Source organism: Ranitomeya variabilis, chromosome 1 (genome assembly GCF_051348905.1).
Source record: "Ranitomeya variabilis isolate aRanVar5 chromosome 1, aRanVar5.hap1, whole genome shotgun sequence".
In the NCBI taxonomy this organism is placed as follows: Eukaryota; Metazoa; Chordata; class Amphibia; order Anura; family Dendrobatidae; genus Ranitomeya; species Ranitomeya variabilis.
Window position 1 is genome coordinate 228,596,295 of NC_135232.1, and position 15,832 is coordinate 228,612,126.

Consider the following 15,832-nt stretch of genomic DNA (forward strand, 5'->3'; position numbering starts at 1 on the left):
AAATTGCCTCTTCTGAGAAAAAGAGGACTTAACTCTATAGCGCCACCTGTTTCTAAGTAGCGATCCTACAAGTCACAATCAACCCTCTAACGAGTCGTGCAATATGACTTAGGATAAAAGCCAAATCAGTATCTCAATTCACAGACACGGTGTTTCGGGCTGTTGGCCCTCGTCAGTGCGAAGCATGAGAACTGATTTGGCTAGGTGAGAGGCTCTGGACTGGGGTCTAAGGGGTAACGTTTCTCCTTGCGGCAAAAAAACGTATTGCTGTCTATGTAAACGCATGCGTTTTTAAGCACATGCGTTTGGTTGCGTTTTAAACGCATGCGTTTCAATAGAAAAAAACAAGAATACACACTGATAAGCCACCCCCCACCATCAAGGTGATAAAGGGATCCAAACCCTACCCCTAACCCTAACCCTAGGGATCCTAACCCTAACCCTAACCCTAGGGATCCTAACCCTAACCCTAGGGATCCTAAACCTAACCCTAACCCTAGGGATCCTAACCCTAACCCCAACCCTAGCTATTTCTATTTATAGTGGGTTTTCTAGATGATTTTGATGATTGGCAGCTGTCACACACTTCTCAGCATGCGTTTCAAAAACGCAAACGCAGGAAAAAACGCATGTAAACGCGTCAAAACGCCACGTTTTTTTTACCGCATGAGAAATCGCATGCGTCTAAAAAACGCAGCGTTTGCACGCGTTTACATGCATTTTTTTCACCACCTGCATTTGCATTTTAAACGCTGCGTTTTTAAACGCAAATGTGAAACTAGCCTTACGAGTCATGCAATATGACTTAGGATAAAAGCCAAATCAGTATCTCAATTCGCAGACACGGTGTTTCGGGCTGTTGGCCCTCATCAGTGTGAAGCATGAGAACTGATTTGGCTAGGTGAGAGGCTCTGGACTGGGGTCTAAGGGGTAACGTTTCTCCTTATGGAGAGTGACATACCAGCTGGCTTGTCAAGGTAAGGAGGCTTATTTGCCGTACAATGCTCCTCTGGGAAATTAAATATGCAAATTGCCTCTTCTGAGAAAAAGAGGACTTAACTCTATAGCGCCACCTGTTGGAAGTAGCGATCCTACAAGTCACAATCAACCCTCTAACGAGTCGTGCAATATGACTTAGGATAAAAGCCAAATCAGTATCTCAATTCGCAGACACGGTGTTTCGGGCTGTTGGCCCTCGTCAGTGCGAAGCATGAGAACTGATTTGGCTAGGTGAGAGGCTCTGGACTGGGGTCTAAGGGGTAACGTTTCTCCTTATGGAGAGTGACATACCAGCTGGCCATATTGCACGACTTGTTAGAGGGTTGATTGTGACTTGTAGGATCGCTACTTCCAACAGGTGGAGCTATAGACTTAAGTCCTCTTTTTCTCAGAAGAGGCAATTTGCATATTTAATTTCCCAGAGGAGCATTGTACGGCAAATAAGCCTCCTTACCTTGACAAGCCAGCTGGTATGTCACTCTCCATAAGCAGAGTATGGTCTTCATCATCCATTGGTCTGTTTCTTTGACAATTGGGGTGTTAGACGTAATTGCCAAGATGTTGTGTGTGTCCTTGTACATACACTGTGTTCCAAATTATTATGCAAATTGGATTTAAGTGTCATAAAGATTTAATTATTTTGTTTTTCAAATAAACTCGTGGATGGTATTGTGTCTCAGGGCTCAATGGATCACTGAAATCAATCTTAAACACGTGATAATTGGTTTTCCAGGTGATTCTAATTAAAGGAAAACTACTTAAAAATGATGTTCCACATTATTAAGCAGGCCACAGTTTTCAAGTAACATGGGAAAGAAAAAGGATCTCTCTGCTGCTGAAAAGCATCAAATAGTGCAATGCCTTGGTAAAGGGATGAAAACATTAGAAATTTTCCAAAAACATAAGCGTGATCATCGTACTGTTAAGAGATTTGTGGCTGTATCTGAGCACAAATGTGTTTGTGCTGATAAAGGCATAATGAGGAAGATTTCTGCCAGGCAAATTCATCGGATTAAGAGAGCAGCTTCTAAAAAGCCATTACAAACCAGCAAACAGATATTTGAAGCTGCTGGTGCCTCTGGAGTCCCTCGAACCTCAAGGTGTAGGCTCCTTCAAAGGCTTGCTGTGGTGCATAAACCTACAATTCGGCCACCCTTAAACAGTGTTCACAAGCAGAAATGGTTGTATTGGGCCCACACATACATGAAGACTAATTTCCAAACAGTCTTGTTTACTGATAAGTGTTGAGCAACCCAGGATGGTCCAGACGGATGGAGTAGTGGATGGTTGGTGGATGGCCACCATGTCCCAACAAAGCTGCAACGTCAGCGAGGAGGTGGAGGAGTCATGTTTTGGGCCAGAATCATGGGAAACAGCTAGTAAGGCCCTTTAAGGTTCCTGAAGGTGTGAAAATGACCTCTGCAAAGTATATATAGTTTCTGACTGACAACTTTCTTCCATGGTCTAAAAAGCAGAAACGTGCCTTCAGGAGCAAAATCATCTTCATGCTGACAATGCCCCATCTCATGCTGCAAAGAATACCTCTGAGTCATTGGCTGCTATGGGCATAAAAGGAGATAAACTCATGGTGTGGCCACCATCTTCCCCTGGCCTCAACCCTATAGAGAACCTTTAGAGGATCACCAAGCAAAAGATCTATGAGGGTGGGAGGCAGTTCACATCCAAACAGCAGCTCTGGGAGGCTATTCCAACTTCATGCAAAGAAATACAAGCAGAAACTCTCCAAAAACTCACAAGTTCAATGGATGCAAGAATTGTGAAGGTGATATCAAAGAACGGGTCCTATGTTAACATGTAACTTGGCCTGTTAGGATGTTTTGGAGTTAGGCTACGTTCACATTTGCGGTCAGCGCCGCAGCGTCGGGCGCCGCAGCGGCGCCGCATGCGTCATGCGCCCCTATATTTAACATGGGGGCGCATGGACATGCGTTGTGCTGCGTTTTGCGCCGCATGGCCGCAAGCGTTGGACGCAAGAAACGCATCAAGTTGCATTTTTTTTGCGTCCAACTTTCGGCCAAAAACGACGCATGCGGCGCAAAACGCATCGTTTTAGCGTGCGTTTTGCCGCGTTTTTGTTTGCGTTGTGCGCTGCGGCGCCGACACTGCGGCGCACAACGCAAATGTGAACGTAGCCTTAACCCCTTCCTGACATCAGACGTACTATCCCGTCGAGGTGGGGTGGGCCCGTATGACCGCCGACGGGATAGTACGTCATCATCGATCAGCGGCGCTCACGGGGGGAGCGCGGCCGATCGCGGCCGGGTGTCAGCTGCATATCGCAGCTGACATCTGGCACTATGTGCCAGGAGCGGTCACGGACCGCCCCCGGCACATTAACCCCCGGCACACCGCGATCAAACATGATCGCAGTGTACCGGCGGTATAGGGAAGCATCGCGCAGGGAGGGGGCTCCCTGCGGGCTTCCCTGAGACCCCCGGAGCAACGCGATGTGATCGCGTTGCTCTGAGGGTCTCCTACCTCCCTCCTCGCCGCAGGTCCCGGATCCAAGATGGCCGCGGCATCCGGGTCCTGCAGGGAGGGAGGTGGCTTACCGAGTGTCTGCTCAGAGCAGACACTTCGTAAGCCTGCAGCCCTGCACAGCAGATCGTCGATCTGGCAGAGTGCTGTGCACACTGCCAGATCAATGATCTGTGATGTCCCCCCCTGGGACAAAGTAAAAAAGTTAAAAAAAATTTTTTCCACATGTGTAAAAAAAAAAAAAAAAAATTCCTAAATAAATAATAATAAAAAAATATATATTATTCCCATAAATACATTTCTTTATCTAAATAAAAAAAACAAAACAATAAAAGTACACATATTTAGTATCGCCGCGTCCGTAACGACCCAACCTATAAAACTGCCCCACTAGTTAACCCCTTCAGTAAACACCGTAAGAAAAAAAAAAAAAAAACGAGGCAAAAAACAACGCTTTATTACCATACCGCCGAACAAAAAGTGGAATAACACGCGATCAAAAAGACTGATATAAATAACCATGGCACCGCTGAAAACGTCATCTTGTCCCGCAAAAAACAAGCCGCCATACAGCATCATCAGCAAAAAAATAAAAAAGTTATAGTCCTGAGAATAAAGCGATACCAAAATAATTATTTTTTCTATATTTTAGTTTTTATCGTATAAAAGCGCCAAAACATAAAAAAATTATATAAATGAGATATCGCTGTAATCGTACTGACCCGACGAATAAAACTGCTTTATCAATTTTACCAAACGCGGAACGGTATAAACGCCTCTCCCAAAAGAAATTCATGAATAGCAGGTTTTTGGTCATTCTGCCTCACAAAAATCGGAATAAAAAGCGGTCAAAAATGGTCACGTGTCCGAAAATGTTACCAATAAAAACGTCAACTCGTCCCGCAAAAAACAAGACCTCACATGACTCTGTGGAGCAAAATGTGGAAAAATTATAGGTCTCAAAATGTGGAGACGCAAAAACTTTTTTGCTATAAAAAGCGTCGCTGGTTTCACACTTGCGTTTTTGTCTACAGCGTTTTTTGCACAAAAAAACGCATGCGTTTTTTCCCTATATTTAACATTGAAAACGCATGCGGTTTTTTTGTACGCGTTTGGTCGCGTTTTCAAACGCATGCGGTTTTTTTCTGCATGCGTTCATTTTCAGAAATACAACCTGCAGTATTTTCTTGCGTTTTTAAGCACATGCGTTTGTTTGCGTTAAAAACGCATGCATTTTTATCGAAAAAAAACAGAAAACACACTGAAAAGCCACCCACCACCATCAAGGTGATAAAGGGATCCAAACCCTAACCCTAACTCTACCCCTAACCTCACCCCTAACCGTTTAATGAACATTTTCTGACAGTCATAGTGCCACGTATTTCAGTGCCACGTATTTCAGTGCCACGTATTTCAGTGCCACGTATTTCAGTGCCACGTATTTAAGTGCCACGTATTTCAGTGCCACGTATTTAAGTGCCACGTATTTCAGTGCCACGTATTTCAGTGCCACGTATTTCAGTGCCACGTATTTCAGTGCCACGTATTTCAGTGCCACGTTTCACATATTTCAGTGCCACGTATTTAAGTGCCACGTATTTAAGTGCCACGTATTTCAGTGCCACGTATTTCAGTGCCACGTATTTCAGTGCCACGTATTTCAGTGCCACGTATTTCAGTGCCACGTATCACATATTTCAGTGCCACGTATTTAAGTGCCACGTATTTAAGTGCCACGTATTTCAGTGCCACGTATTTCAGTGCCACGTATTTCAGTGCCACGTATTTCAGTGCCACGTATTTCAGTCACGTTTAGGGTTAGGGGTAGGGGTAGGGTTAGGGTTAGGGTTAGGGTTAGGGTTGGAGGTAAAGTTAGGGTTAGGGTTTGGATTACATTTACGTTTGGATTAGGGTTGGGATTAGAATTATGGGTGTGTCAGGGCTAGGGGTGTGGTTAGGGTTACCGTTGGGATTAGGGTTAGGGGTGTGTTTGGGTTAGGGTTTCAGGTAGAATTGGGGAGTTTCCACTGTCCAGGCACATCAGGGGCTCTCCAAGCGCGACATGGCGTCCAATCTCAATTCCAGCCAATTCTGCGTTGAAAAAGTAAAACAGTGCTCCTTCCCTTCCGAGCTCTCCCGTGCGCCCAAAAAGGGGTTTACCCCAACATATGTGTTATCAGCGTACTCGGGACAAATTGAACAACAACTTCTGGGGTCCAAGTTCTCTTGTTATCCTTAGGAAAATAAAAATTTGGGGGGCTAAAAATCATTTTTGTGGGAAAAAAAAGATGTTTTATTTTCACGGCTCTGCGTTATAAACTGTAGTGAAACACTTGGGGGTTCAAAGTTCTCACAACACATCTAGATAAGTTCCTTGGGAGGTCTAGTTTCCAATATGGGGTCACTTGTGGGGGGTTTGTACTGTTTGGGTACATCAGGGGCTCTGCAAATGCAACGTGACGCCTGCAGACCAATCCATTTAAGGCTGCATTCCAAATGGCGCTCCTTCCCTTCCGAGCTCTGTCATGCACCCAAACAGTGGTTCCCCCCCACATATGGGGTATCAGCGTACTCAGGACAAATTGGACAACAACTTTTGGGGTCTAATTTATCCTGTTACCCTTGTGAAAATACAAAACTGGGGGCTAAAAAATCATTTTTGTGAAAAAAAAAAAAGAATTTTTATTTTCACGGCTTTGCGCTATAAACTTTAGTGAAACACTTGGGGGTTCAAAGTTCTCAAAACACATCTAGATAAGTTCCTTGGGAGGTCTAGTTTCCAATATGGGGTCACTTGTGGGGGGTTTGTACTGTTTGGGTACATCAGGGGCTCTGCAAATGCAACGTGACGGCTGCTGACCAATCCATTTAAGTCTGCATTCCAAATGGCGCTCCTTCCCTTCCGAGCTCTGTCATGCGCCCAAACAGTGGTTCCCCCCCACATATGGGGTATCAGCGTACTCAGGACAAATTGGAAAACAAATTTTGGGGTCCAATTTATTCTGTTACCCTTGTAAAAATACAAAGCTGGGTGCTAAAAAATCATTTTTGAGAAAAAAAATAAAAATTATTTTCACGGCTCTGCGTTATAATCTGTAGTGAAACACTTGGGGGTTCAAAGCTCTCAAAACACATCTAGATAAGATCTTTAGGGGGTCTACTTTCCAAAATGGTGTCACTTGTAGGGAGTTTCAATGTTTAGGCACATCAGGGGCTCTCCAAACGCAACATGGCGTCCCATCTCAATTCCAGTCAATTTTGCATTGAAAAGTCAAATGGCGCTCCTTCCCTTCCAAGCTCTGCCATGCGCCCAAACAATGGTTTACACCCACATATGGGGTATCAGCGTACTCAGGACAAATTGGCCAACATTTTTTGGGGTCCAATTTCTTCTCTTACCCTTGGGAAAATAAAAAATTGGGGGCAAAAAGATCATTTTTGTGAAAAAATATGATTTTTTATTTTTACGGCTCTGCATTATAAACTTCTGTGAAGCACTTGGTGGGTCAAAGTGCTCACCACACATCTAGATAAGTTCCTTAGGGGGTCTACTTTCCAAAATGGTGTCACTTGTAGGGAGTTTCAATGTTTAGGCACATCAGGGGCTCTCCAAACGCAACATGGCGTCCCATCTCAATTCCAGTCAATTTTGCATTGAAAAGTCAAATGGCGCTCCTTCCCTTCCAAGCTCTGCCATGCGCCCAAACAATGGTTTACACCCACATATGGGGTATCAGCGTACTCAGGACAAATTGGCCAACATTTTTTGGGGTCCAATTTCTTCTCTTACCCTTGGGAAAATAAAAAATTGGGGGCGAAAAGATCATTTTTGTGAAAAAATATGATTTTTTATTTTTACGGCTCTGCATTATAAACTTCTGTGAAGCACTTGGTGGGTCAAAGTGCTCAGCACACATCTAGATAAGTTCCTTAGGGGGTCTACTTTCCAAAATGGTGTCACTTGTAGGGAGTTTCAATGTTTAGGCACATCAGGGGCTCTCCAAACGCAACATGGCGTCCCATCTCAATTCCAGTCAATTTTGCATTGAAAAGTCAAATGGCGCTCCTTCCCTTCCAAGCTCTGCCATGCGCCCAAACAATGGTTTACACCCACATATGGGGTATCATCGTACTCAGGACAAATTGCACAACATTTTTTGGGGTCCAATTTCTTCTCTTACCCTTGGGAAAATAAAAAATTGGGGGCGAAAAGATCATTTTTGTGAAAAAATATGATTTTTTATTTTTACGGCTCTGCATTATAAACTTCTGTGAAGCACTTGGTGGGTCAAAGTGCTCACCACACATCAAGATAAGTTCCTTAGGGGGTCTACTTTCCAAAATGGTGTCACTTGTAGGGGGTTTCAGTGTTTAGGCACATCAGGGGCTCTCCAAACGCAACATGGCGTCCCATCTCAATTCCAGTCAATTTTGCATTGAAAAGTCAAATGGCGCTCCTTTCCTTCCGAGCTCTGCCATACGCCCAAACAGTGGTTTACCCCCACATATGGGGTATCAGCGTACTCAGGACAAATTGTACAACAACTTTGGGGGTCCATTTTCTCCTGTTACCCTTGGTAAAATAAAACAAATTGGAGCTGAAATAAATTTTGTGTGAAAAAAAGTTAAATGTTCATTTTTATTTAAACATTCCAAAAATTCCTGTGAAACACCTGAAGGGTTAATAAACTTCTTGAATGTGGTTTTGAGCACCTTGAGGGGTGCAGTTTTTAGAATGGTGTCACACTTGAGTATTTTCTATCATATAGACCCCTCAAAATGACTTCAAATGAGATGTGGTCCCTAAAAAAAAATGGTGTTGTAAAAATGAGAAATTGCTGGTCAACTTTTAACCCTTATAACTCCGTCACAAAAAAAAATTTTGGTTCCAAAATTGTACTGATGTAAAGTAGACATGTGGGAAATGTTACTTATTAAGTATTTTGCGTGACATATGTCTGTGATTTAAGGGCATAAAAATTCAAAGTTGGAAAATTGCAAAATTTTCAAAATTTTCGCCAAATTTCCATTTTTTTCACAAATAAACGCAAGTTATATCGAATAAATTTTACCACTAACATGAAGTACAATATGTCACGAGAAAACAATGTCAGAATCGCCAAGATCCGTCAAAGCGTTCCAGAGTTATAGCCTCATAAAGGGACAGTGGTCAGAATTGTAAAAATTGGCCCGGTCATTAACGTGCAAACCACCCTTGGGGGTGAAGGGGTTAAATAGCTTTTCTGATCAGTGAATGTGACCTCCTAATGCTGCAAATTCCACAAATGAGCATTTTCAGTTCTTTAAAACATATCAAATGTTTAGAAATTCTACTGTGCCTAATAATTTGGAACAGTGCATTTTGAGTTTTTATTCATTTTGGAGATTATACTGTTATCATTGGGAGGTTTCTTCAATAAAATTCGATGTATAATCTAACGGGTGATGACTTTTATTAGACTGACTGTCATTTGCACCGACCATTTAGGAAAATCTGATAAAAATGTAATTTGCATAATAATTTGGAACATAGTGTATTTGCTTTGCTCCTACTTTTTATACTAGCTTAGTGTAATTTTGGAATTATACTGAGACAGAATATTTCAGAGACCACGTCATAAACCCCCCCCCAGCTTAAATAAAGGAATAAAATAGATTTTAAATCTATAGTACATATTCTAAAATGAAAATACAAGTACAATACTTTTGTTTTAAGGTGGACTAAGGATTTGGAAGAGTTGAAGGAGAGAAGAGTGAAGTTGCTTGGAGACTGTCTGCTCTGTTCAGCATTTCTCAGCTATGAAGGAGCCTTCAACTGGGAATTTCGGAAAGAGATGGTATACACAGACTGGCAGCAGGACATAGTGGGTCGTGAAATTCCTCTTAGTCATCCATTTCGGGTGGAGACTCTGCTCACCGATGATGTTGAAATTAGCAGGTAGTCCACCTTTCTTTCTACATGCAGTCTGCAATTGAAGGCTGAAGAATATAAATGATGGAATTGGAGGATAAACCCTTTCTGTCTGTGTAAACTACAGTATGTATAAGGTTTCCACTTGATTTTGAGTTTTTTTTCGGCACAACTTATAAAAAAATCATTTTTTGCAGACACGTTAAAAAAAAACAATTGAATTATTAAGATAAATGATGTGTCTACAGCTACAATACAGATATAAAGAAATTTGCAACATCTACTGTAAACTGTAAAATTATCATAATTACAATCACATAATCTGAAAAAAAAAAACAACACACACCCAACACATTTTTTTTTTATACAGAAAAGTGTCCTATTTTTACTGACTGCTCTGGAATTTCTGGATGGTTGATAACCCTGATTGTGTATATGTACTTGATACTTAATTTGCTGTCATTGTTTAGCTGTTGTATAGGTCTCGTTGATGTTGGAATACAAAGTAATTAACAGGAAGATGAAAAATCCTGCATATTAAGTGAAAAGTTCATGATCCGTTCCCCATGCATTATTTTGCAAGGATCATTTACTCCTCTTCTAACATCAACCATTGAGATGCTTGATTTTATTGTATGGTTTGAATCCGCTCTACTAGTTAATATTGTTATTATTTATTATTATAGCGCCATTTATTCCATGCTGTTTTACATGTGAAAAGGGGTATACATAACAAAAAAAGTACAATAATCTTGAAAAAAATTAGTCACTGAATCGTACAAGAGGAGAGAGCAGCCTGTGAGGGCTCATAATCTACAAGGGATGGGTGAGGATACAGTAGGTGACGGCAGAGGTGGTCATTCAGCAGTATGGTAAAACTAGGGTTACTGGAGGTTGTAGGCTTGTTGGAAGAGGTAGGTCTTCAGGTTTCTTTTGAAGGATTCCATGGTAGGCGAGTGTCTAATATGTTGGAATAGAGAGTTCCAGAGTAGAGGGGATACACGGAAAAAATCTTGTATGCAATTGTGGGAAGAGGTTTTGAGAGGGGAGTAGAGAAGGGGATCTTGTGAGTATTTGAGGTTGCGTGGATATAAGTAGCGGGAGACTAGATCACAGATGTATGAAGAAGACAGGTTGTGAATGGCTTTGTATGCCATGTTTGAACTGGAGTCTCTGGGCAATGGGGAGCCAGTGAAGAGATTGAAAAAGAGGAGAGGCCAGGGAATAGCGGGGGGATATGTGGATTAGTCAGGTAGCAGAGTTTAGGATAGATTGGAGGGGTGTGAGAGTGTTAGAGGTGAGGCCATAAAGCAGGAGGTTGCAGTAGTTGAGGCGGGAGATGATGTGGGCATGCACTAGTATTTTTGCAGATTCTTGGTTGAGGAATGTGTGGATCCGGGAGTTGGCAGGAAGTGGAAAGGGCTTGGGTGTGTGGTTTGATGGAGAAATCAGAGTCAAGGATTGCCCAGAGGCAGCAAGCTTGCTGACCTGGGGAGAAGGGAGGGCAACCATTTGACTTTGATGGACAGGTCTGTTGTTGGGAAGGGGGGGGGGGGGTTGAGTGAGATGGTGGAAAGATGATGAATTCTGTTTCTTCCATGTTAAATTTCAGAAATCTAGCAGAGAAGAAAGATGACATAGTTGACAGACATTGTGGGATTCTGGTTAGTAAGGAGATGATATCGGGTCCAGAGAGGTAGATCTATGTGTCATCAGCATAGTGGTGATATTGAAAGCCGTGGGACTCTGTGAGCTGTCACAGGCTGAAGGTGTAGATGTAGAAGAGCAGGAGTCCTAGAACTGAACCTTGGGGAACACCAACAGATAGGGGCGAGATGAGGAGGTGGTGTGGGAGTAAGAGGCGCTGAATGTCCGGTCTGTCAGGTATGAGGAAATCCAAGATAGAGTCAGGTCTGTGATGCCAAGAGATGAGAGAATCTGTAGTAAGAGAGTGTGGTCCACTGTGTCGAAGGTAGATGACTGGTCCAGGAGGAGGAGGACAGACTAGTGTTGCTTGGATTTGGCAGTTAGCATTCATTGGTGACTTTAATTAAGGCAGGTTCAGTGGAATGATGAGGTCGGAAGCCAGATTGTAAGCGGTCGAAGAGGGAGTGGGAGGAGAGGTGGGAGCACAGTTCAAAACGGAAGTGTTGTGCCAGTAGTTTTGAGGCATAGGGGAGAAGTGATATAAAACGATAGTTAGACAGGATGGTCAAGGAATGGCTTTTTGAGGATGGGTGTGATCGAGGCTTGTTTGAAGCATGAGGGGAAGACATCAGTTCTTGGTGACAGGTTGAAGAGATGGGTTAGGGTTGGGATGAAGACTGTGGTGAGGTTTGGGATGTGATGGGATGGTATCGGGTCCAGTGCACAGGTAGTGAGATGTGACTAGGAGAGTAAAGAGCAAAGTTGATATTCCATAATGGTTGAGAAGTTGCTTTTGGAGGAGCAGGGCTGTGTAGTTATGAGGAGGGGATATGGATACTTTGCTTGATGTTGTCAATCTTTTGATTGAAGAATGAGACAAAGCCTTCAGCTTATTTTAGGGGAGGAGGTGCTGGGGATGGAGGAGAGAATTGAAAGTGTTGAATAGCTGTTTAGGGTTGTGAGACAGGGAGGATATGAGATGAGAGCTATGTTTTGCTGCAGTGGGTGTGGACTTGAAAGTAATGAGGGACTGTTTGAAGACGATGAAGTACTTATTGGAATGGGATTGTTTCCATCTCCGCTCAACAACCCTGGAAGGAGATGAAGGAGATGGAGTTCTTTAGTCAGGCTGGTGTGCCAGGATTGCCTGTTGATTGTGTAAGCTGTGATATGTGTGAGGGGGCAACCGATTCTAGAGCTGCAGCTGTTGTGGTATTATATAAAGCGGCAGCAGCATCTTAAGTCTGTAAGAGGGAGAAGTGATTCAGAAAGTGAGTGTAGGTCGAGGTGTTTGAGATTTCTGCGAAGGTGTACAAGTTTATGGAGTGGGGATTGTGCACCTGGAGAGGAGAGAGAAGAGAATGTAAGCAGGTTGTGGTCAGAGAGGTGAGTTAGAGATTAGAGAGGTTAGATAAGGAACAGAGGTGAGAGAAGATGAGATCCAGTGTTTGGCCCTATTTGTGAGTGGCTGCAGAAGACCATTAAGCAAGGCCGAAGGAGGAAGTGAGAGAAAGAAGCTTAGAGACAGCTGAGTGGGAAGTGTCAATGGGAATGTTGAAGTCACCCATGCCTATAGTGGGGATGTCAGAAGAAAGGAAATTAAGTAGCCAGGTGGTGAAGTGGTCGAAGAAAGTGGTGGCTGGCCCTGGGGGCAGTAGATTACATCCATATCGAGGTTGGAGAGGGAATAGATGCGCACAGAGTGCACCTCAAAAGAAGGGAGAGTAACAGAGGGGGCAGTGGAATTTGGGAGAAGGAGCAGTTATCTGACAGAAGAAAACCAACTCCTCCGCCATCCTTGCTGCTGGGGCATGGGATGTGGGAAATGTGGAATCCACCATAAGAAACTGCAGCTGGAGAGGCTGTGTCAAAGGTGGTGAGCCAGGTTTCAGTGATGGCGAGGAAGGTAACGTTGTTAGTAATGAAAAGATCATGGATGTATGACAGTTTGTTGCAGACAAAGCGGACAAACGTTCTATAGAGCTTCTGTTAGCGGGACTGGGGAAGCAGGGGCTAGTCGAATGGGTATAAGGTTAGAAGAGTCGCAGAAATTTGTGATAGATTGTGGATGAGAGGTAGAAGTGACTGTGGGGATGTGGTAAGGAGGACCAGGATTTGGAGAGATATTGCCAGCAGTGAGGAGGAGCTGGAGAGGGCATGAGGTGGCTGTCTGTGTTTGTAGACAGAGGATTTTATGTTGAGGAACAAATCTGAGGAAGAGGTGAGATGAATGGGGTAGATGAAGGGAGAGATAACCAGTTTATTACTAGGTGTAGGGATTAGAGGGGTTAGTATGAAGTGAAGGACTATTGGGGTTAGAGTGAAGACAAACCAAAACATTGTTTACTGTGACTGTGTATCCAGTTACCTTCAGTGTAATTTTGGTCTAATTCATTGCAATACACTTAAGTTATGCACTTAGGTGATGCACAGGACAGACTAACATCTATGGAAACGCAGTGCTCACAATATATTTTCTAACGAATGCATTCAGGTGTGAAACAAAGGGGCGAGGCCTGTTATCATCTAATTCAGATAATTACAATTGAGCCAGATGCAGGATATAACACAGGAACAGTTAACCTGGCTGGTCATGAAGAAAAGTGGTGAGGGGCGGGTAGTGCAGTGGTCAGTTTAAAAATCTACCGAGTTAAAGCATGCAGGAGAAGTAAGAGTTATCACAAAGTTTGAAAAGCTGATACATATTTACCAGATAGTCTAGTTCTTTTCTACAGTAAAGGGAATGTAATAAAGCCAGAATTACTATGAGAACACATATTCAGTTTCCATCACCAAAGTAGATGACAAGACGTAATAAATACTATGCTCATTCTGTAAATTTTATGCAGATGGGGCTCAGAAGGATTACCTCCAGATGAACTCTCTATACAAAATGGTATCCTGACCACCAGGGCCAGTCGCTTCCCACTTTGCATAGATCCTCAACAGCAAGCTCTGAACTGGATCAAAAGAAAAGAAGAACGGCATAACCTTAAGGTATAACCTACCTTATCTTACTGCTAGTTACCTGTTATGTCAAATATTTTACGCTTAAAGAAGCACTCCTGTCAAAATTTGTATCTTAATATGCTGCAATCATCACTGTGAACTTACAATTGCTCATTTTGCCTTACTACCCAGCTAATTCTCCTCTCTTCACTGCTCTGTGTAGAAACACTCCCCTTCTCCCCCTGCCATAGACTTTTGCAATGATGCATGACTTGTGCAGAGAAAAATTGACCCCCTGTTTCTACATAGAGCTTGGAAGGGTTCAACTAGTCAATTTTTAATCATGTGATGTCACAAACCTAATGGAAAAGAGAAGAACTAGCTGGGTAGAAGGGCAAAATGAGCAATTGTAAGTACACATTGTTATATAATACTATAAATAGGCCCGATGCTATCGCATCGGGAGTGCAGTGAAATTGACATTTGTGTATGCTTAGTGGTGCTGACAGGAGCAGCGGACACGTCTCACACCGATTGCGCTTTCCAACATATCTTACAGTTGTGGCTGTTACTGCGCATGCGTTGGAATAGTGGTGACGTGAACGTCACTTGCTCAGGCGCAGTTCGTGGCCACATCCACCTGCGCAAGTGACAGTGCCTTATGGGATTCGGAGACAGCGGCCAGAAGTCCCAACTGGCGATTATATATGTAGATGTTGATGATTGCAATATATCAAGGGGATCAAAACTTTGGGAATTCTTCATTAAAGTTGGCTGAACCAGTCAATTTGTCTGAATTATCTGGTGTCTAAAAAAAAAACCTCAACTTTTGCCCTTTGCTTTAATTTTTTTTGCATATAAACCACCAACAGAGATGTATTGTAGTGGCTTCTTACAGATGACAGAGCCAATCATTCATGTGTACAGGGGTGGGGGGAGTCAGGAAAGATAGGTGTCAGCCCCCATTTCTATCAAGAGGACAATAGATAGTTCTGATGGGGCCTGTTTTTTCTTTTGAAATGACCAGTGAGCCAGCCCCCTTTACTCAAAGCGCTGCTCACACTTTGACATAGAATCCACAGAAACTGGAGCTGCTGGGGCCAAGAAGCAATTATGAAATGGAAGGATTGGTGGAGCTTTGCAGAAAAGTTAGAAAGTTATGTAGAATTTCATAAATCACAAATTTAAATATAGATTTTTTTAGTTGACAACCCCATTAATCTGTTAATTTTTTTTTACTGTACATGCTCAAATGTAGTAAAAACAGATTTATTTTGTATTACTTTGATAAAACATGTCTGTAGTACACACTTTATGTAATTTAAACTAAATTCAGCAGAAGGAAATATTTTGGGTAATTCCGGTAGTTTGTATTTGGTGTTCTCATCTGTCCTGTCTTTCTTAATGGATTATACTACTGAGTGCAATGCAACAAAAAAAATGTTTTTCTTTACAGATTTCCTCTTTTAATGACCCTGATTTCTTAAAACAATTAGAAATGGCTATTAAGTATGGCTTTCCCTTCCTCTTTCAAGACGTTGATGAATATATTGACCCTGTAATTGACAACGTTTTAGAGAAAAATATCAAAGGTGCCCAAGGTTGTCAGTTTATCATCCTAGGAGATAAAGAGGTCGATTATGATCCCAACTTCAAACTGTACCTGAATACGAAACTGGCAAATCCTAAGTATTCTCCTTCAGTGTTTGGTAAAGCCATGGTCATAAATTATACAGGTGAGTACTTGCCTTAATGAATTATCATGCACAACTTTCTTTCATTCAATATTCATTGCTATTTTAGGAATCTAAGCGGAATTCCACCAGT

At 42.6% G+C, this 15,832-nt stretch overlaps 1 protein-coding gene across 1 annotated transcript in view; it reads left to right on the forward strand.

Moving 5' to 3' along the window:
- Positions 1 to 15,832, forward strand: part of DNAH10 (dynein axonemal heavy chain 10) — a 167,035-nt gene that overhangs the window by 120,802 nt on the left and 30,401 nt on the right. The window contains exons 61-63 of the mRNA XM_077293221.1: positions 9,215 to 9,436; positions 13,906 to 14,053; positions 15,462 to 15,741. Of these exons, the coding sequence (XP_077149336.1) occupies positions 9,215 to 9,436; positions 13,906 to 14,053; positions 15,462 to 15,741 (650 nt within the window). The remainder of the gene's footprint in view (positions 1 to 9,214; positions 9,437 to 13,905; positions 14,054 to 15,461; positions 15,742 to 15,832) is intronic.